At 47.9% G+C, this 20,302-nt stretch overlaps 2 protein-coding genes across 5 annotated transcripts in view; one reads left to right on the top strand and one right to left on the bottom strand.

Moving 5' to 3' along the window:
* The window catches only part of STRA6 (signaling receptor and transporter of retinol STRA6), a 77,757-nt gene extending 74,938 nt beyond the window's left edge, over nucleotides 1-2,819 (top strand). For all 3 annotated transcript variants that reach the window (XM_078150802.1, XM_020994695.2, XM_020994696.2), the window contains 2 exons: nucleotides 1,384-1,533; nucleotides 2,129-2,819. In XM_078150802.1, the coding sequence (XP_078006928.1) occupies nucleotides 1,384-1,533; nucleotides 2,129-2,307 (329 nt within the window). In that variant the 3' untranslated portion in view covers nucleotides 2,308-2,819. The remainder of the gene's footprint in view (nucleotides 1-1,383; nucleotides 1,534-2,128) is intronic.
* A 7,953-nt stretch (nucleotides 2,820-10,772) lies between these two features.
* On the bottom strand, nucleotides 10,773-18,323 carry ISLR (immunoglobulin superfamily containing leucine rich repeat). 2 transcript variants are annotated; one of them, XM_020994670.2, is made up of 3 exons: nucleotides 18,178-18,323; nucleotides 17,845-17,949; nucleotides 10,773-13,159 (listed from the first exon to the last, which is right to left on the bottom strand). In XM_020994670.2, the coding sequence occupies exon 3, from the start codon at nucleotides 13,149-13,151 to the stop codon at nucleotides 11,895-11,897; it is 1,257 nt and encodes a 418-aa protein (XP_020850329.1). In that variant the 5' UTR covers nucleotides 13,152-13,159; nucleotides 17,845-17,949; nucleotides 18,178-18,323; the 3' UTR covers nucleotides 10,773-11,894. The 2 variants fall into 2 exon arrangements, with proteins under 2 accessions (XP_020850329.1, XP_020850328.1); XM_020994669.1 differs by lacking the exons at nucleotides 17,845-17,949; nucleotides 18,178-18,323 and adding an exon at nucleotides 17,393-17,617.
* Between the last annotated feature and the right edge of the window lie 1,979 nt (nucleotides 18,324-20,302).

Below are 20,302 nucleotides of genomic sequence, written 5' to 3'. Positions count from 1 at the left end.
GGGGTGATCTTGGGCAAGTTACTTGATCTATCTGCCTCAGTTTCCTCATCTGTAAAATGGGGATAATAACAGCACCTACCTTGTACAGTTTTTGTGAGGGCAAAATGGGATCATATTCATTAAGTACTTTGTAAACCTGAGGGCACTATATAAATGCTAGCTATTATTATTATTATTATTATTATTATTATTATTATTATTATTATTAATTATTAGGCACTCAGAGTATGTATATTCAATTGAATTCAATCCAATTTAACCAGCAGTAAGAGTGGTTTAATGGGGTCAAATCCCAGTTCTGTTACAGTAAGAGTGGTTTAATGGGGTCAAATCCCAGTTCTGTTACTGTGGGATCTACCTCAATGTACTTTATCTCCCCAGACCTCAGTTTCCTCATTTGTAATTTAAGGGGATTGGACTAGATGACCTTCCAGGTTCCTTTCAGTTCTGATTCTGTCACCATCAAAAGCATCTTTCATGGTCAAGGCCCTATTCTAAGGGGACTGGGGGCAGGGCAGGGATCAGAGGAAGGATTTTTTAAAATCCCTTCAAAAAAAAAAAAGCCCTTCCCTTAAGGAAGTTCCCTTCTGTTGGTTGGTACAGTTAAGTCAATACCAGGTGATCTGAGGAGGAAGAGAGCCATTAGCACGTGGAGGGATGGAGGAGCTCATGGACTAGGTGGCTTGGGAGCTGAGCTTGGAAGGAAGAGGAGTATTCTGAGAGAGCCAGAAGTGAGGAAGGCATGGACAGGCAAGGGCGGATGGTGACCCAGGGGAGGGCACTAAGAAGGGAGGTGGAATTCCAGGTTCAGATGATACCTGCTTATCTGGGCTGCCTGGGTGAAAGGGAACCAAGGCTAGAAAGGTAGCCTAGGGCCCAACTATAAAAGCTTTCAATTCCAAAGTTTGGGTTTCAGCCAATGAAGCGGGTTTTTTTGTTTTTGGTTTGGGTTTTTTTTTTTTTTGGTGAGGCAATGGGGTTAAGTGACTTGCCCAGGGTCACACAGCTAGTAAGTGTCAAGTGTCTGAGACCAGATTTGAACTCAGGTCCTTCTGACTCCAAGGCCAGAGCTCTATCCACTGTGCCACCTAGTTGCCCCGCCAATGAAGTTTTTAGAGCAGGAGTGTGGCGTGGTCAGACTGTATGTACCTTGGGAGAATTATTTCTGCAGCTCTATGAGAAATGGATTGGCGAAGGGACATATGGGAGGTAGGAAGACCATCTAGAAGGCTACTCCAGTAGACCAGGTGAAAGGCTAAGGGGGCCTGGACTAGGGATGATGGGCACGTGGAGCCTGCCTAGACAAGAGCACAAGGTGTTTGTGTGTGAGCCAGCCCACGGTGTGTATAAGCTCCCTAGCCAGGCTTTTCATCCCTCCCTCAGGCTATCGCACTTACTGCTATTACTTGAAGATGGAGGTCAGCCAGTCACATCCAGCAATGAGAGCCTTTTGTTTCCTGCTCCTGCAATCACCTGGCTCTAGGGGATTGGCTGGAGCCCAAGCTGTCCTCAGACCAAGTGATGTAGAAGAAGGTGAGATGGTTCAGCTTGCTGGCTTCTCTGTCCCCAGCCTGGGAGGAGGGTGAGAGTTTCCCTGCTGTTTCCTGCCTCCCTCTATTCCAAGGCTTCCTCCTTGGCCTTCGTCCTTCTGGGTTGTCCCACTGGCTGCTGAGCAGTGCTTTGGAAGGATACTATGAAAGTCTGTCTCTGGCTGCAAATTTCTCCCCTCCTTACTCTTGTCCTGGCTGCATAGCTAGGGCTCCCAGTGGTGAACCCTGACAGAGTGGAGGGAGAGCCTCTCCTCTGTCATATTTCAGTTCACCTAAAGAATAAAATGTTCTCTGTGAGTCCTTACTGGCACTGATCCCAAAAGCACACACTGGAAAATCTGAGCTCCATGTTATGGGAAAAAACTTTATAAGGGACAAGAAGGTATCTAAGCTGTCCATGAGTCAATCCCTCCTGCTTTCAGTAAGGATGTTCCTGTCTTGGACCCTCTCTATCTCTAGGCTCAGGAAGCTTTGTGAGAAATGAGAGGTGGGTGTGTAAGGGAGGCAGGGGCCATGGAAGGTCAGGAATTAAGGAGAGTCCACATTGTTCTGTGTTTGTGGGGGTCTGTCTCCTTCAGGGATCCATTTGCTGCAGACCAAGAACCCAGCCAGGAACACCACCAAATCCAAGCAAAGTCGGGTCCGTTGGGGATTGGCTTATACCCTTATCCGCAATCCATCTCTCCTGGCCTTCCGGAAGAAAACTCTGGCCGGCCCTTTGGCCAATGGGAACCAGCCCAACCCTTCCAAGCCCTGACGGATCTGCAGAGCCGGGAGGGGAAAGAGGGAACCGCCTGTTTGTGTCTCTGTCCAGGGAGGTCCCTGGCAGGAGCCTCGCTGACATTTTCCTTCTTTCCTCTCACTCCTTCCTCCTGGATTCTTCCCAAAGTCACTGCTTTGAAGTTCTTCCCTGGAGGAATGCTGGACTCCTCCCACCTAGAGAGACTGTGCAGAGAACAGCTCCTGAATGCTGATGGTGCATCATCCTTCAGCTTTTGTTTGTTGTTAATTTGCTGTGACCCCTGGCAAATGTCAGCATCCTCAGCTTCCTAGAATGAATATGTGTGTGTGTGTGTGTGTGTGTGTGTGTGTATACACACACACACACACACACACTCGCACGCGCGTGTGTGCATGCACCCAGAGGAATCCCATCTCCAAGTCCCAGATGCCTAGGGAAATCAATCTTACTCCAAATCAAACTTACATCCCATTTCCTCCTCCATGGGACCATTACTACAGACAAAAATCTATAATCTTCAAAGTTCATTTCCCTATATTCTTCTGTCTCATTCTTGCATTGATTCATTCATTCAACAATTTATTAGACACCTACTAAGAGACAGTCAGTGTTGGGTTCTAGGGGTCCAAAGTTAAAAAACAGTTCCTGCCCTCAAAGAGATTATATTACATTGGGGCAATTACACCATTTACACAAATAAGTACAAGAGGATCAGAATAGGGAGAGAGAGGTTAGAAAACATTTCTCTTGGGAGATGGCACCTGGATCGAGTTGAATTGAGCCTTAAGGAAGTTTCTAGGATACTCCCCTCTCTGGGGTCATCTCTTTTCCTTCTGAGACCCAGCCCCAAACTAATTCTAGTGGGGCTTCTTCATTATCAAGAATAAAGGAGAAATACACGCCACCCCCAAATGCAGACTTAACTAAGTATCCAGGAAGTGAAAGAGTGCTATGTGTGACTCATTGGAGAGGCCCCAGGACTGAGCTTACATCTAAAGATTTTATCCAGGTTCCTATTCCAGAAAGCCCCACTACTGGTCAGTGCTTCTAAATGGTACCAACCTTCTTCACTTCAGCTCTGTTTCATTCTTAGAGGCAGCTAGGTGGCTCAGTAGATACAGCACTGGACCTGGAATCAGGAAGACCTGAGTTCAAATATGGACTCAGACACTTACTAGCTGTGTGACCCTGGGCAAGTCATTAAACCTCTGTTTGCCTGAATCCACCAGAGAAGGAATTGACAAACCACTTCAGTATCTTTGCCCAAAAAACTTCATGGACTATACGGTGTCATGAAGAGTTGGACACAACTGAATGACAGCAACGATCTGATTCTTAGAGCTTTATCCAAAGACTTCTTGAGATACTTTCTCCATCTCCACGAGGCACCTTCTAACTTCTGGGATCCCAGCCCAGCTGTCTGGGACTCAGGCCCTGGCAGTGTTTGGTTTGACATTCATCTGCCTTGCAGGGGATTAGGGCTCCCACGTCCCTCTCTAGCTCTGTCTCCAGCCCCAGTGGCCATCTCTTTGTCCGAAGAAGGCTAGAGTATTCTTGGCTTGGCCCCCTTTCCAGGGAAAAACCAGATGTTATCACTTCACTTTTTAATAAATTCTTCCCCCATCATTCAGTCAGTAGCAGGTGACTGAGTAGGTCCAGGGGGAAAATAAAGACTATTCCCACATTTCACAATCTCCTCAAGCAGACAAAAGTTGCATCACCCTGCTCCCCAGAGTACACAAGAAAGAAATATTTCTGTCCATGACTCTTGTAGAACTCCATGTACACATATGTTGTGATAGTGACATGCAGAACATCATTTCAGTGCAGTGAATCAGACTGGTTTCCCCTCTGTCCTCAAGGGAATTGTGGATCCAAATGCTGTCTTGATCACAGGAGAAGTAAATTGATTGAAGTTAGCCTTTGACATTTTCCAGGGACCAATGAACTCATGGTAGGTCTGGGTCTAATCGGGGGTGTAGTATGGGCCAAATCTGGGACAAGGGAGGCCAACTGGAGGGTTTGGGATACTAAAATGGTACCAAGTCCTCACCCTGTCTCCTCGTCTGCCACCCCCAAAAATGGGCTGTAAGGGATTCTTAGAAGTTTAGAAGTTCCAGAACCTTCCTAAGCCTCTAAGGTACCTTGGAATACAGAGGAACTCTTTTCCTATAGCCTCTGACAGCTCAGAGCTACATCTCACTCTTCATACACAGCCAGTGTTCATGACTGCTCGATGTGAAGCAAAACTCCCCAACAATCTGAGCTATCCGAAGGTAGACTAGACTGCCTTGGGAAGTAATGAGTTCTGCTTCACTGGAGGGCTTCAAGTGAAGGCTGCTTGATCACTTATGGAAATGGTTGAGGGGATTCTTGTGAGCTGGCCTAGATGCCCTTGGAGGGTTCTTCCAAGTCCAAGATTCAGTGCTGAAATCCCTCTTCCATCCCTTCCCCTTCCCCTCCCACTTCCTCTCTTCCTCTGGTAGAACCCTCTCAGGACCTCCCAAGATAGGAAAGCATGGAGACAGTCAGACTTTTTGGTGACTATTTGGCTCCTGTGACTACTATGGGAAATCCCCAGGGAGCAATTTCCCATCTCAAATCACATTTTACCCTCTGGTTTGCCATTTCAGAAGCTGGGCCTGACCTGGATAGAAATGTGGACTTCAGATTTTGGGAGTGTTTCTACCTTTGCATGTTATGAAAGAGATGGGTGTGTTTCTTCTGATAAATGACTCCAAATGAAGACCCTCTGATTATTTCTGGTTCAGAAGGGTCATCTTATCAATCAATCAATGCTCATCATTCATCTGCTGTAACAGCTGACCTTTACTTAGCACTTCAGGGTTTGCTAATCCTTTACATAAATGATCTCCTGCAGGGGCAGAGAGACAGCTAAGTGGGGCGGTGGATAGAGCTATGGACATGAGGGCAGAGTCAGTAGTGGGAGCAGAGGAAGGAAAGTATTTGGAAACTGGATTAGGAGAGGATGAGTTGAAGGAACTGGTAATGTTTAGACTGAAGAAAAGACTTAATAGGGGCATGACAGCTGCCCCCCACCCAAGTGTTTGAAGAGCAATCACAAAGAAGATTAGCCTTATTCCTCTTGGCCCTAGAGGGCAGAATTCAGAGTGATGGGCAGAAGTTATAGAGAGGTAGATTTGGGCTCACTATGCCCCCAGACTGGCTAACAATCAGAACTGTCCCAAGATACAGACTATCTCAAAGGGCAATGAGTTTCCACTCTCTGGAGATATCCAAAGAGAGGCTGAGTGTACACTTTTTGAGGATGTTGTAGAAGGGACCTCTGTTCATGTACAGATTGGACCAGACAACCTGGTCTATTTTATGGGATAGAGGAAGAGAAGGAGGGGAAGTCCTAGAGACCCCTGGATTTGGATGCTGGGGTTGGAATGTCACATCTGACTCAGGTCATGTTATGATTCGTCCTTTGTTCTTGAAGAGGACCATGACATCAGGAAGATGACGCCATGATTTGTGAGTGAATTGTGTTACAGTGAGGGAGGGCTGTGCAAGGTCACCAGCCTCACTTTGTCCTCCATCGTCATCTGGGTCCAATGGGAAGATATAGATCAGGATGACTGGAGATGGCCCCTTCTGACTCAGATGGAGATTGTGTGGATGGGGAAGCAGCCTTGGTGATAACTTTCAGTAGCACTTTGAGGTTCCCAAAACACTTTCCTCACCATAAGCCTAGATAATCTAAGTAATATTACCCATATTTTGATGAGGTTCAGAGAGGCAAGGCAGTAGAATTAGTGGAAGGGGGGCAAAGACAGCAGTAGCCATGGAACAGTGGGAATAGGACAGAAGGACATTGAGACTCTTTCTCTTGTTTCCAGACAAAAGTTTTCTCATTTCCCCTAGTAAATAAAGTGAGTTTCATCAGTGGCCATTGCATTCCCCACTCTGCTGTTACCATGGACTGGAGGAAGTAGGCATCCTAGAAATACAAAATGTTAGGGTTGAAAAGAGACCAGAGATACTATTGAATCCATCATTTTAGAGTCTGGGAAACTGAAAGTGGCCTAATGTCACAGGGTAGGACTAGAACCCAGGTCTCCTGATTCATGGTAAGTGGTCTCTCCATTGTACCATGTTATATAAGGAAATAATGGACAATGAGACTAAGGTCCAAGAAATCTGAGGCTCTGTAGAGGCCGTGGGCTAGCCCAAAAGCTAAGTACCAAGAGGAAGAATCATAAGGGTCTTAGAGATCATCTCGTCTAACCCCTTCTTTTTACAGACATGTAATTAGAACCCAAGTGGAAAATACAGAAATTCCCCCTCCCCCACCGAACACACACACACAGACACATCCTCATAGAACTGATGATGTGGAACTGGGCAACAAGGACAAAATCATTTTATAGACTAGGTGGATGTTCTAGAAAACAAGATTCTAGTGAGAGCATAACAGAATTGTTGGTCCACAAAGCCCTTGTCATAGGGCCTTGTAGTACAGTTAGCCAGTCTGCATCCCAGACTCACCTCTGAGGATCAAATGTCCACCTCAGCTAAGCCTGGCTCCAGAAATATTGTGAAACCCGCTGGGATTAACTGTTCTTTTCCAGATGTGAGGATCTGCTTTCTCCAGGCATGGAGTAGGAAGCATTGCCCCGTCTACCTTTAACTTCCTTCTCCCCATTCCTATCCTCATCCTCAAATCTGCTGATGCTCAGAATCTGGACCACAACTCTCATTCCAAACAAAGCCTCAGTCCCTGGGCTGATTTTTCCTGCTGGAAGGGGGAAATGAGAAAAGAAGGGAGAGAGAAAGGGAGAGAAGAAAAGAGAAAAAGGAAAGGAAAGGGAAAGGGTGACAGGGAAGTAGAAAGGCAGGGTTGATTAAAGGAGGGAAAGGAAGATAGATGGAGAAAAAAGGATAAAATGGAATAGGAAAGGAGAGAGGAAAAGGAAGAAGGAAGAGAGACAGGAATAAGAAGAGGAAAGGAGTGAAAGAGATAGGGAGGAAGAGGGAGAAGAAAGAAGAGGGGGAAAAGGATTGCTTAGGGAAAAGGAGGAAAGGGCATGAAGGAAAAAGTAAGAGGCAGAGGAGGAGGGGGGTAGAGGGAGAAAGGGAAAAAAGAGAGGAAGAGAAAGAGGGGGAAGGAAGAAGAGAAAGAGACAGAGAGAGAGAGTGAGAGACAGAGAGACAGACAGAGAGGAGAGGACCTAGTGACAGCCGTGCCACTCTCCTCCTCCCAACTGCATTAGCCTCAGCCAGGGCTACCAGCCTCTGCCTTCCATCTTTGACTTCTCCTTGAGTTTTGTGGCACAGGCAATTAAAACCTGGTGAAACTTTTTGAGTTGAAAGCAGGGACAAGGACTCAATGAAAGGCAGTTTGCTTCCCTGCCCTTTTGAAGTTAGTAATGAGGCCGTAAGAAAACCGCAATTAAGGGCAATGGAGGGAAGGAAGGTGAATGAGGAGGGAGGATGACAAAAGACAGAGGACTGAGGCTGAGGAGAGGGAGGAGGGAAGGAGACCCCAAACAGGGCTGCTCTTCCCCTGGGAGGTGCAGAGCTAATAGGATCTGTCAAGAGGCCACAGCCAGTCCAAGAAAGCTGAAGCCCATCCACCTACAGCCTGGTGGTCTCCAGTCTGTCTGGGGTGGGATGGGGAGGGGGCATTCTGGACTGATGTTTCCTGGAAGAGGAGAAGGAGGGGGCCAGACCAGAGGCTTAGGCTCCTTCCTGATGCCCCTAAATTCAGGGCAGGATTTCCTTGCTGTCTGGCTTATACAGTAGCCACATTCCTAAAACATGGATATCAACCCAAGTGTTGGAAAATTCTTTCTGCCATTGACTTCCTAGAAACCTTGAATGAGCTCCATCAAAGTTAAATGACCTGACCAAGGTCACAAAGCCTGTGCATGGTAGACTCAATCCAATTCTTTTGTCCCTTTTTGCAGGGACAACAGTCCTTAACATTGTCCTGTGCTTGGACCTCAACTCTGGGATGCTTCATGTTTTTATCAATGACTTGGCTGAAGGCAGAGATCATCAGACTGGCAGGGCACCAAGCTGAGAGGGAGAACTGACCCAGTATCTAAAATGGTTTTGACAAGCTAAAGACTGGGACTGAATCTAATTAGATGAAATTTAAGAGAGTGTAAAGTCTCAGATTTGGGTTAAAAAAAAAGCTTCACAAATACAAGACAGGGAAGGCAATACTAGTGTGTCATGTCTGAAGAAGATTTTGGAGTTTTTAATGAGTTTCATATTTAATATGAGTCAGCAATATGGAAAGTGGCTGTCTAAAAGCATGCTAAGGACACCTAGGGATGCTTGAGATCCTGGAATCCTAGACAGAAGGGACTTCAAATGTTATCTAGTCCAATTTCCTCAGTTTACAGTTGAGGAAACTGAGGCACAGAGAGGTTAAGTGACTTATCCAACATCACATACCTAGTAAGTGTCTGAGGCAGAATTTGAACTCAGGTTTTACTGACTCCAAGTCCAATTCCCCAGCCTCTGGGAATAAGGATTCCCTGTGTGCTCTGCCCTGGTCAGACTAAATCTGAGGTATCGTGTTCAGATCTGGTGGTACGTTGTAGGGACACTGATAAGCTAGACCCATGGACACCTAGCACTCTGCCCCAATCACTCCTGCTTTCTGTCCTTTTACTCCCTAACCTTCCTCATTCTAAGCTCCCCCCACTCCCATCCCTATAGAGCCTATAATCTCTGATCTCATCACCCTAAACCCCTTCACCTCGTTCCTACTTCCTGGTCATAAACAAATGGAGCATCTCTCCTTAAAAGGGGCCCTGGGGGCAGCTAGGTGGTGCAGTGGATAGGGCACCAGCCCTGAAGTCAGGAGGGCCTGAGTTCAAATCCGGCCTCAGACCAAACACTTGACACTTACTAGCTGGGTCACCCTGGGCAAGTCACTTAACCCCAATTGCCTAAAAACTAGAAAAAAAGGGAGGGGGCCCTGCTTGCGAATTCTTCTGTAAAGTGAGGCAGCTGAGTTATAGTCCAGTAGTTCTCAGTCAAAACCATTTTCATAATAATATTAAGATATTTTAACTTCCAATATGAGAAATATCAGTAGGTATAACCCACATAAACAAAAGCTCTTTGGAGGGGCCCTCAATAATTTTTTAAAAGTAAAGGCATCCTGAGACCCAACGGTTTGAGAATCACTGGTGCAATGGATAGAGTTCTGCCTTTAGTAAGGAAGTCCTGGATTCAGCTCCCACCTTCACTAATTACTAGCTGTATAGCCATGAGCATTTTACAAAAAAGGAAACTGAGGCTCAGAAGTGGTTGTATTATTGGAGCACATTAAGTTCTGGACCAATAAGGAACAAGCTGGACCTCGCCATTCCTTAGTACTAGACCCACACAAGAGCCACATCCTAACGTTCTCAGGGGAATCACTGGATGGAAGACACCACACCAAGGAGAATGACTTGTGTGTGACTCCAAGACTGGAGGTGCTCAGTTAAACCCAAGCCTGGGATTCTGTGCCCACAGATTACAGTTACATTTGAAGAAGATGTCATACTTCTAAGTCACTTTCCCATTCGTTACCCCCAGGCTGGACAATGCTCTCTCCCTCCCTAAACTGCCTTGTCTGTACTTATCCACACGTGTTGTATCTCCCAATAGAACATAAGCTTCTTGAGGGCAGGGGCTGTTTTGTTATTTTCTCCATCTCTCCAGTATCTAGTACAGGCCCTTACAACACAACAGGCACTTAATAAATGCTTCCTGAACTGAACTTAGCATTTCATATGCCATATGTCGGACCCCAACACTTTGATTATAAAACTGAATTCTCTCTTCCATTCTCCCTGGGCCCCTAAGCCCCTGGCTTCCTGGACCATCTTAGAAATGCCGTTTCTCCCTCTATAGGGCTAATCATTTTTGCCTTCCAGTTCTTTCCCCTGCTCTCGATGCATTAAGTTGAGGTAGGACTAATTTGTTGACCTTACCTCTTTTTCAAGCAGGGGACACCTGTATAATCAGCCTATCAAAGGCTTTGTGTCTGCTGCTTCTTCCTATTCCCTAGATGTGGTGAGTTCAAGGGGACTTCTTGGGATTTTTCCATCTCACAAGTAACATGTATGTGCTAATGTGTTCATGTCGCTATCTATGATTTCCCCCTTTGGACTGATGAGCTCCTGAAGAAGTGGCCTGATTTCCCAGAAGACCTGGCCATGCCTCACACCAGCTGTGTGAATGTGGCTAGGACACCTGACTTCATTTAATGTTTTATTCCTTTGGGTAAAGACATCTGGGACCAGTTGGGGAGCAAATCAATCTTATCAGTTTCCTAATCTGTGAAATGGGGATACAATATTCACAAGGTTACTGTGAGGGAAATTTGCCTTTACTAAAGATCGAAGAGATTTTGTGGTGATGACCCTTTTCATATTGGATATCCCCCCTCTCATCCTCCACCCTCCTACCCCCAAGCAAATGCCACTCCATGCAAAACAGCAGAGACCTCATGGGAAATACTATTTATTACAGTGGGCAATATTTTTGCCCCCTTCTGTCCCAACAGTGCTCAAGGGTACAAGGTGGGACAGGGTCTCTAGGAGAATATATCTAGATGAGGGAGGAGGCAGGAGGGCTGAGGGAGGCCATAGGCAGCTGAGGGAGTAGGAGAAGGGAATTGAAGACACACCCACCCTCCTTCTCTTGGTGGACAGAGACAGGTTCAGATGGCACCAGCTTACTTCCTCTGATCTGAGAGGGAGGATGCTTCTCAAGGTCCCCTTCCTGTGGATGGGAGTGTCTAAGAGCTCGGGTTGGGGGAGAAGGGGGAGAGGTGGAGATCAGAGGAGAGGAGGTAGAGTCCAGGCACCACCCAGGCATATCACCATGGCCTGAAGCTTTCCCTTCTCTGTCTCCCTCACCTATGCCCAGAATGGTCTCTGCAGCCATCACTCAATGACCCCATCAGGGCCATCCCTGCCCACGGAAATGAAGCGAGAAGAGCTTGGAAGGACCCTCTTCTCCTTAATATCTCCCCCATTGCTTCTGATATTGCCTAGAACTCTACTGTGGAAGCTTCATTCCTTCCACCTCAGATATTGCCCAGGTTGGGACATGAATCCACTTGAGGCGGGGAAACACACAAAAGCTGTTATTAATAGCACCTTGGAATGAATTGGTTTCTCAGAGCTAGCCCCAGATAGCTGAGAGGAGGTCTGAGGGGCTAATTTAAAGGGGGTGAGGAGGAGGTGACTAAGAGAACGGAGAGTATGCAAAGGCACACAATTCAGATTTTTTTTTAGTTGAACTGAAGGCACATATCATGGACTGCCTCCATCCTGCCTCTGGTGACCCAGTGGCCTCTCAGGATGTCTAAGCCATGAGTAAATGGAAGACATTGTTAGGCCTTTGGGGCAACAAGAAGGCTCCAAAACACTGGGAGAGAGCTTATTTCACCTCCTGGAAGCAATGTCAGCTGTTTCCCTCCACCCGTGACAAGACCAGAAAGGTCTGAGGGTATCTTTGGGAGGCCAGTGGATAGGGACAGGGCTGGATGAGAGAGCGCCATAGATCCTCTAACCAGATGGAGATATTGAGGGGCACAGAGAGGAAGAAAGGAAAGGGGGAGGTTAGAAGGCCAGGTGAGAAAGGCACAGTAAAAGAATCCAGGGGCCCAGCTGCTCAAGAGGATTTGCCCTATTCTTCTTGGGGTTTGTGCTGGACAAGTAAATGATGACAACATTGTCTTCGGGTCCAGATGGCTGCACCTCATTGTCAACCGTGTAGCAGCCCTTGCCCTCCACAGCCTTGCCATGGAACTTCCGACCCAGGGCATCCTCGCTGGCTTCCCCTGGAGAAGCCAGAGCCACGTTCACAGAGCCCTCTGCACTACCCAGCTCGTTGGTGGCCCGGCAGCTGTAGGTCCCTTCCTCCTGTTTCCCAAAGCCTGGGATGAGCAGACTGCCGTTGGCAAATGCCTGGAAGCGGGGCTGGGGGGACCCAGCCACTCCCGGGACCCGTCCATCAGGCCCGACGTTGGGGCTGGTGATCTCAACCTTGCCGCCAGGTGTCTGGATCCGCCACTGGACCTCTGGTGGGGGCTGCCCGTCAGTGTCACAGTGCAGGGCCAGGACAAAACCATCCCGGAGCTCAGCCCCATCCTGGTTGGGTTGGTAGGTGAGCTGTACCGTGGGAGGGGCACAGTGCAGAGGGGGGAGTCGCCCTAGCGGGATGCCCTTGAGGAAGGGGGGTGAAGAGCAGGCAATGTTGTCCTGCTCTGGGATGGAGACTGCCGTGGCCACGGCCCACACCTTAAGCCACAGCAAGCCACAGGTGCAATTAAAAGGGTTGTCGTTGATCTGCAAGTGAGACAAGGAGGTGAGCCCCTCAAAAGTGCCATCAACCAGAGTCAGGAAACGATTGTGGTTGAGCTGTAGGGACCTCAGATCCCCAAGGTTTTTGAAGGCATCCTTAGGTATCACTGCCAGCTCATTGCTATCCATCTTGAGCAGCTGCAGGGCACTGAGATTGTGCAGGTCATTCCAAGAGAAGTTGGAGATAAGGTTGTGACTCAGGTCGAGGCTCTTGAGGTAGACCAAGGTGGCCAGGCTGCCAGGGGCCACGACCCGTATCTCGTTGTGGGCCAGCCACAGTGACTGCAGCAGGGGCACCTCGTCAAAGGCACCTGCCTCCAGGTCTCCCAGACGGTTGGCGGAGAGGCTGAGGGTGGTGACGTTGGCCGGGAAGCCAGAGGGCACTGACTGGAGGTCACGGTAGGCACAATCCGAGATCTGGAAGCCATACTTCTCACCACAGTCACACACCTCAGGGCAGCCTGACACGGAGCCTAGGAAGCTGGCCAGCCACAGCAGGTGGAGCTGCTTCATCTCTGCTCCTGGGGGAACGGAGGAAGCAGTTAGAGAGAAGCCCAGTTACTTCCCAGCTAGCCCTGGAGGTCAGGGCTGAAGCCAGATCTCCTCTCTACTAGCGTGGTCTGCTAAACTCCCACTAGCTATTAGCAGAGGGTCCTCAGCCTGATTCAAGACCAACGTTTCTACACAACAGGATTCAGCTAACTCTGCTAAAGTATTCACAGAGGGGGAAAAAAGTAAGACATTTGTAAGACAGGAAGTCTGGTGAATTAGAAGGAACACTGGCCTTGAGGTCTGGAGACATGGCAAGGATAAAATCTTAGCTCTGCCACTAATTAGCTGTGTTATCACAGGCAAGTCATTGTATCTTTGTAAGCCTCAGCTTCCTTATCTATAAAGCGGGAATTTTAGTAACTTCAGTACCTACCCACCAGGACTATCCCAATAGAAGTGTAAGGTTTAGGCTCCACTGAGCACCCATGTTATAATAATTACCTCTGTTTGGTAAGAATACTTCTTGGGGCAGCTACGTGACACAGTGGATTGAGCACCAGCCCTGGAGTCAGGAGGACCTGAGTTCAAATGTGACCTCAGAAACATGATACTCACTAGCTGTATGACCCTGGGCAAGTCACTTAACCTCCCAATTGCCTCTCAAAACCAAAACAAAACACAACACTTCTTGATTGAATCAATCAGAATAGAATGTGAACAGGGCCTGTACACCTCCTTAAATCAATCACATTCTTTGTATGAGAGACTTGGACATGCCATAAAAGAATTAGTGTAAAAGGAAGGAGCTAACTCAGAAACAGAGACACTGAAGGCTAGCAGTTGGGAGGAAGAAGCAGGTTCCTTCCTCCAAATGAGGAGCTAAACCCAGAACTGGGTTCATAGAAGAAAAAGAAGATAGGACTGAACTGGGGCAGAAAAGAGAGGGCCATTGCCCATCTCAGGGCAGAAGAGGCTGATGCCATCCGTATCTACCCACCTACTCAAGGCCTGAGGGAAATTCGAAGAAAGTGTCAGCTTTTCCCCCAAGTGCCTTTCCACCTTCAGACACCATAATATAAGCCACTGTTTCATCAGCCAAACATTTCCAGTAACTGGAATTTTGCCTCAGCCAGAAAGAGGTCAGGGTTAACTATATATAGTCATGTACAATCTACAATGTGATGATTTAATTCAAACAACACATTTTACAGATGAGGAAATGAAGAAGTAATGAACCGACTTATCAAATATCAACCAAAGAACTATTAGCAGGTATGGGCATGGGTCTTATGACCTTATGACAATCTTTGCATCACACCAAAGAAAACGACTAAAGTTGGGCAGTTCAACCTGGGGATGGTTGAATCCTCCTGGAGCTTAGGTCTGCTCAGGTAAACGTTAAAGGACAATGGAAAGGGAGTGGGCGTTGGAGCAGGGGGCATATGGCCCCTGTTGGTGTCCCTTTTGTCTCTATGGTAAATATTGTCCAAGTGACCTCTACAGGGATGGGAGCAGAAGGAGGGAGGGTTGTAATTAGCATGGGTCAGAGCAAGCATGGCCAGTGAGAGGATATTCCTGCTGGGCTGACAGCCTTAGGTGAGGGAGGGACAGCATAAACAAGAACTAGGCTAGAATCTAAGACACTTAAGCCCTCTCCACAGATGACAAGCCCTCTATCTGGAGCCATCCAGGCTTGTGGTTCCCAAGGATAAGTACCTGGGATCTTAGGGTATTGATGCTTTCCCCACACATCCATCAGAGAAGGACTCCCAGGGCCCACACCCCAACCCATTTAAGTACAATGGCCAAAATATCCTCCAAGGACACAGGTCTGATGATGTTATTCTCCTCCCCTTATGCTTGCATTGGTTCTCTCTTGTGTGATGGAAATACTCTTCATCCATAAATATAGCTTCCGAAGCTGTTCCCACTTACCTTCCCAGCCTTATTTAATACTGATGCCCTTCATGAATTCTGGGCTTTGAGCAAGTTGTCTGTCGGAACTTGGCATTCACATCTTCTACCTCCATGAATTTGAATTGAAACTATCCCTAATGGCTGGCATTCACTATCCCATCATCTCTGCCCTTTCCAGAAAATTTCTTTGACTTCCCCCTTTCCTTCCTCCAGTTAGAATAAAAGAATCATAGATTCAGAGGTGGAAGAAATTGACTTCTACAACTGAGGTCTACCTCATTTTACAGATGAGGAAACTGAGGCTCAGAAAGGGAAGAGAGCTGCATAAGTTGGTGGCACTCTTTAACTTACTTTGTATTATCCTTATCTCCCTACATACAGGTTTCATTCCACCTCACCCCACCCCCAACCCTAAGAAGGAAACCCCCCTGAGGGTAATAGATTTCTTTGAATAATTGGAGTTGGCCAAGGCCAAGCAAGTTGGCCTTGAAGCAGGAAGAACTGAGGTTAGACATTGGAAGGAATCCCTTGGATTCTCTATAAAGCAAGTGGTTTGGGGAATTTTTAAGAACAGAACCAATCACTCTTGGCTTGGGTGGATTGGTTTGCAGTCCTACCCCACGGCAGGGGAATGAACAAAAAGACCTGTGGATAATCTCTCACCTCTAGCCCTACAACTCTGATCCTGTATGACTATCTTAGACGTGTGCTGATCTTTTCATAACAGTTGAATCCTTTTAGTAAGAAGCTTCCAGTGACCCCAGATTAGACACTGGCATCCTCACATATATGGCCATGGAAGACCAGGGCAGATTCCCTCTGTGTCTTAGATGTTTCTTGGGAAGACATGGGAGCAGTTCCAGCGTACCACATTCCCTTTTTGGGATCCCACTTATTCTACTTACTCAATAGGGTACTGGAATACTGAATGCAGCTCCCAGAATGTCTCCCTCCTACCTAGCTGAGCCTACAGAGATGTTATTTTCTTATTCTATAGAGAGCCATGGTGGCATCAAGATATGTTACTCCATACTTCACCCAGAGAGGAGGTGATGCTGCTTGCAAGTAGGGATTGAATGTCTCCTCTAAGTCAGTCAATAAATGGTTATTAAGCACCTACTGTGTGCTAGGCACTGAGCTAAGTGTTAGGGATACAAAGAAAGAAAAAATGTATTCCCTACTCTCTCATTTTATGAAGCCTGGCATACTTCCTGACCCAGGTCCAAGTCACTTCTTCAGCATTAGTAGCTTTGTGAACATGAGAAAGTTCTCCCAAAGGCACTGAGCTGGATAGAGAAGCAGAAGCCCTGAATTCTGGTCCAGGCTCTGTCACTAACCCACTGTGTGGCCCTGGACAAGTTAGTTCCTCTCTCCGAGACTCAGTTTTCTTATCTCTAATACAGAGTTTTATTAGATGCCCTTCCTCAAGTCTCTTCAAATTCTATGATCCAGTTTTCTCAGATCAGAATAAAAAAATGAGCTTGCCAAGGTGTTTTGGATGTGGTAAAGCACTGTGCCCCTTCTCTGCTGCTTGTTTCTGAGTCTCTAACTGCTGCCTTCGGAGTCATGCCTAGTGGCTGTGCCGCCCCCCCTCCCCCCAACACCACTGCTGGAGATCCCCAAAGGGACAAAGACTAGAAAAACTCCAGCTCTGGGGTAAGACTGCCTGCAGGGACCCCTAGGGTCTCTGATATTAACTAATATGGAAATAAGGTTCTTCTTATCCCCCCTCAAAAAAAACCCAAAAAACAAAAAAGGTATGATTTCTGCTTCCATTTGCACAAACAGGCTGCATTGGTAGGTGGAAAGAGCAGTGCCCCAGGCAGTCAGGGCGCTTGGTACCTAGTCGTGGCTATCTAGCTCTGTGAACATGAACAAGTTACTTCCCTCTTCAGGCCTCAGTTTCCTCGTTTGCAAAATGAGGGGGAGGGGTTAGGTTAGATGGTATCTGAAGTCTCTTCTAGTTCCGAGTCTGCAGTTCTAAATGGGTTTTTTCCAGCCACCCTCCCCTCCCCTCCCCTCCCCTCCCCTCCCACCCCCACCACAAATGCTTTCCCCTGCTTCCTCTCCTGCTGACATCCCAGACTCAGCTGTCTCCCTCAGAGGGCCCCACTGCTAGGTATGTATTTATATTCGCTTATTGAAGGCCCCTGTTATGCTATGGAGTCCCCCACCCCCACTCCTGAAACACACCCAGTTGCCTGTTCTCTTCAACCTTCTCCAGTTAGCTGTGGGCACCCAGGGACCTAGTCTAAATAAATTCATCCAGGACGCCCCCCCCTTCTTCCTCTTCCTCCCTTCCTTGCCACCTTCCCCCCTTCCTCCTCTTTGAAGGTTTGAATCACCTCTGTGTCCCCGGACAAGCCTCCTTGTCTCTCTAGTGTGGAGGGGAGGCAGCCAGCTTGCACCTCTCATCTCCATCTCCGCGGCACTCTGCCCTCCCCCCACCATGCCTGGGTGTGGAAAGTTGAAGCTGGAGATTTCCCCAAGTTCTCTAGAGTGGGTGTCAGCGGGGCATCCTTGAAGCTGGGTTCCTGCTTCCAGACCCTGGACCCGAACAGATCCCCAGGTCGCAAGACACAGCTTCCTGGGAAGTTAATTGGGAGTTGGGGAAAGTTACTTGAAATTATCCAGAGGGCATCTGTCCCTGCCTGGGGGAGGGAAGGGGAGGGGATAGGAGGGGAGTCAGTCCAAGCGGGCTCCCCTCTGGCCTCTGTCAAGTTCTTAAAAGTTCTTTCTGCCGACGTTCTCCAGCCCAGCCCAAAACTTCTTAAAAAAAATAAATAAAAGCCCTTACCTCTTTTTTTCCCCCTTTCTCTCCTTTGTCTTTTGAAACGAGGCAATTAGGACAGGCTGGCTAAACCGGGTTGGAGGTCCTGACAGCCTGGTGCTTCCCGACCCTCTAAAGGGAGTCAAAAACAGCAGAAAGTCAGACACACACAGTGAGACGCGGAGCCTGGAGCGCTTGGGCTCCCCGGGGCCAGCTGTGGCCGGCAGAGGGAGGCCCCGACCTAGGGGGCGGTTTCGCCTCCAGGAGGAAGGAGCAAGGGGCTGGGCGGGCTCACTACTCCCTCCCCTCCTCATGTCTCCCCTCTCCCCCCGCCCGCCCCCCCAGCTTCGAGGTGCCTACCGGGGCCACTGCCTCCGAGCCCAGGCTGGAAGGCACTGGGTGCGGGCTCAGGATGCCCTGGCGCTGCTGTCCGCCTGCAGCCCAAACATCGCCTTTGCAGCCGCAGGGACCTGTGTTTCATAAGTGACACCAGAAACTGGAGGAAGAGGAGATGCCAAATTTTTTTGGGTTGTGCTCTCTCTCACTCACTTTTTTTTGGGGGGGATGGGGGTGGGGGGCGGATTTCCATACAGCTAGGAGTTTCTTAAAGACACAGTGCTGGCCGGAAGGACCTCGAGAAGAGAGGGGGATTGAAGGAGGGGGACTTTGAATCCAAGGATTACTGGTCCCAAGGCAGGGTTCAGGGGTTTGTCAAACCCACTCTGGAGGTTAAAAAAAAGGGGGGTTATTTTTTTCCGTGGTCTGCAGAGGAAGGAATGTAAGGCCTGGTTATTTTTTTTTCCTTTTTATTTTTTTAATTTTTTTTCTTCAGTGAATGGCTGATGAGGCAGAACCTTTATGAAACACCCACCAGGCCCTGCTGGGGCTGAGGAGCCAAACTGCTTGGCCTATTTAAAAAAAAAAAAATCCTCCTTCCTTGGTTAAAGCCCCTGCCAGGCTGCCTGTGAGGCCTGCCTGTTATGAATACACATCTTTTTCCAGGGTGGGAGACTGGGATCCGGCCACAGGGGCCTCCTGCTGCCAGCAAGGGCTCTCACCCCTAGGCCAGGCTCTGGGTGGAGCCCAACATCTGGTAGCCCTGATCACCCCAGATTTCCTGCCTGGAGCCCAGCTGGATTCCTTCTGATCCTGAAATGCAACAGTGGGAAACACTGCCCTCCCTTATCCAAGGCTGGTGGGCACCCATCCATCGTGATACAAGGGGCACTGGGAAGGCCTCCTACTCAGAAACTCTTCTCCCTACTCCTAACCTTTCCCCCAAATCTCTCCCCACTCAAATTTCTCTCCATCTTTGGGATTTATCATTACTCCTTTCAGATCCCCCTGAGATGAAAACTCCTGACACCTTCAGGGACACCCTCAGCACTCTCTCACTCCCACCCTAGGGACCTGAGATTCTAAGCTACTTTCCTCTTTGAAAGGAATCATGGAGGAATAAAACATACCAGGGATGGGAAGCCGAAAACCTTAGTTATCATCTCTCTACAACCCACTCATTGTGTGACCTTGAGCCAGTCTCTTTCTTTCTCTGTACTTCAATCTGTTCATCTGTGCATTCATTGTCTGAATTTATGATGCAGGTCAGAGGGCAGTAGACCGCTCTAGTGGGAAACCTGCAAAGGGCTTAAGACAAGGGCTAGAAACAAATTTCCCAGTTTGGCTTATTGTCCCACCTTTCTCATGCTCCTCTTCTTCTCTCAGTCTTTTCTTATTTCTCTTTATACTTCTCCAGCCCGGCAACTTTTCTTCCATCAATAAAAGTTTTATATTCTGACTACTGACTTCAAGGTCATCTGGGTGATACCTTCAACTCAAAAATAATCTTCTAGAGGCCTTCCAGAGCTTAGATCATCCATCTTTCCCTCTAGGCATCCATCAGCTTCCTCTACGGGAGAGGTCTGGAAGGGCTGCCTGAATCTCAAAGACAGTAAATGAGTTGCAAAACATTACCTAGCCAGAAAGCATTAGAGGTAGCATTTGAACCCAGGTCTAGTCCAACTCCATATGCAGCAAGTCTATTCACTCTACCAGATTGCCTCCAGGTGAGATCAAAAAAAGTGCCAAGAATCACGGTGGTTCATATACCAAAATATTTATAGCAACTCTTTCTGTGGTGGCAAAGAATTAGAAATTGAGGGAATGCCCATCAACTGGGGAATGGCTGAACAAGTTGTGGTATATGAATGTAATGGAATACTATTGTGCTATAAGAAATGATGAGCTGGGCAGCTAGGTGGCACAGTGGATAGAGCACTGGCCCTGGAGTCAGGAGGACCTGAGTTCAAATCCAGCCTCAGACACTTGACACTTACTAGCCATATGACCCTGAGCAAGTCACTTAACCCCATTGCCTAGCCAAAAACAAACAAACAAACAAAGAAACAAACAAGGAAATGATGAGCAAATGGACTTCAGAAAAACCTGGAGAGACTTGTATGGACCGATGCTGAGTGAAGTGAGCAGA

The sequence above is a fragment of the Phascolarctos cinereus genome, unplaced genomic scaffold (genome assembly GCF_003287225.1).
Source record: "Phascolarctos cinereus isolate Bilbo 61053 unplaced genomic scaffold, phaCin_HiC Scaffold_3;HRSCAF=262, whole genome shotgun sequence".
In the NCBI taxonomy this organism is placed as follows: Eukaryota; Metazoa; Chordata; class Mammalia; order Diprotodontia; family Phascolarctidae; genus Phascolarctos; species Phascolarctos cinereus.
The sequence above is the reverse complement of the archived record's forward strand: the minus strand, read 5'-3'. Positions and strand labels throughout refer to the sequence as shown.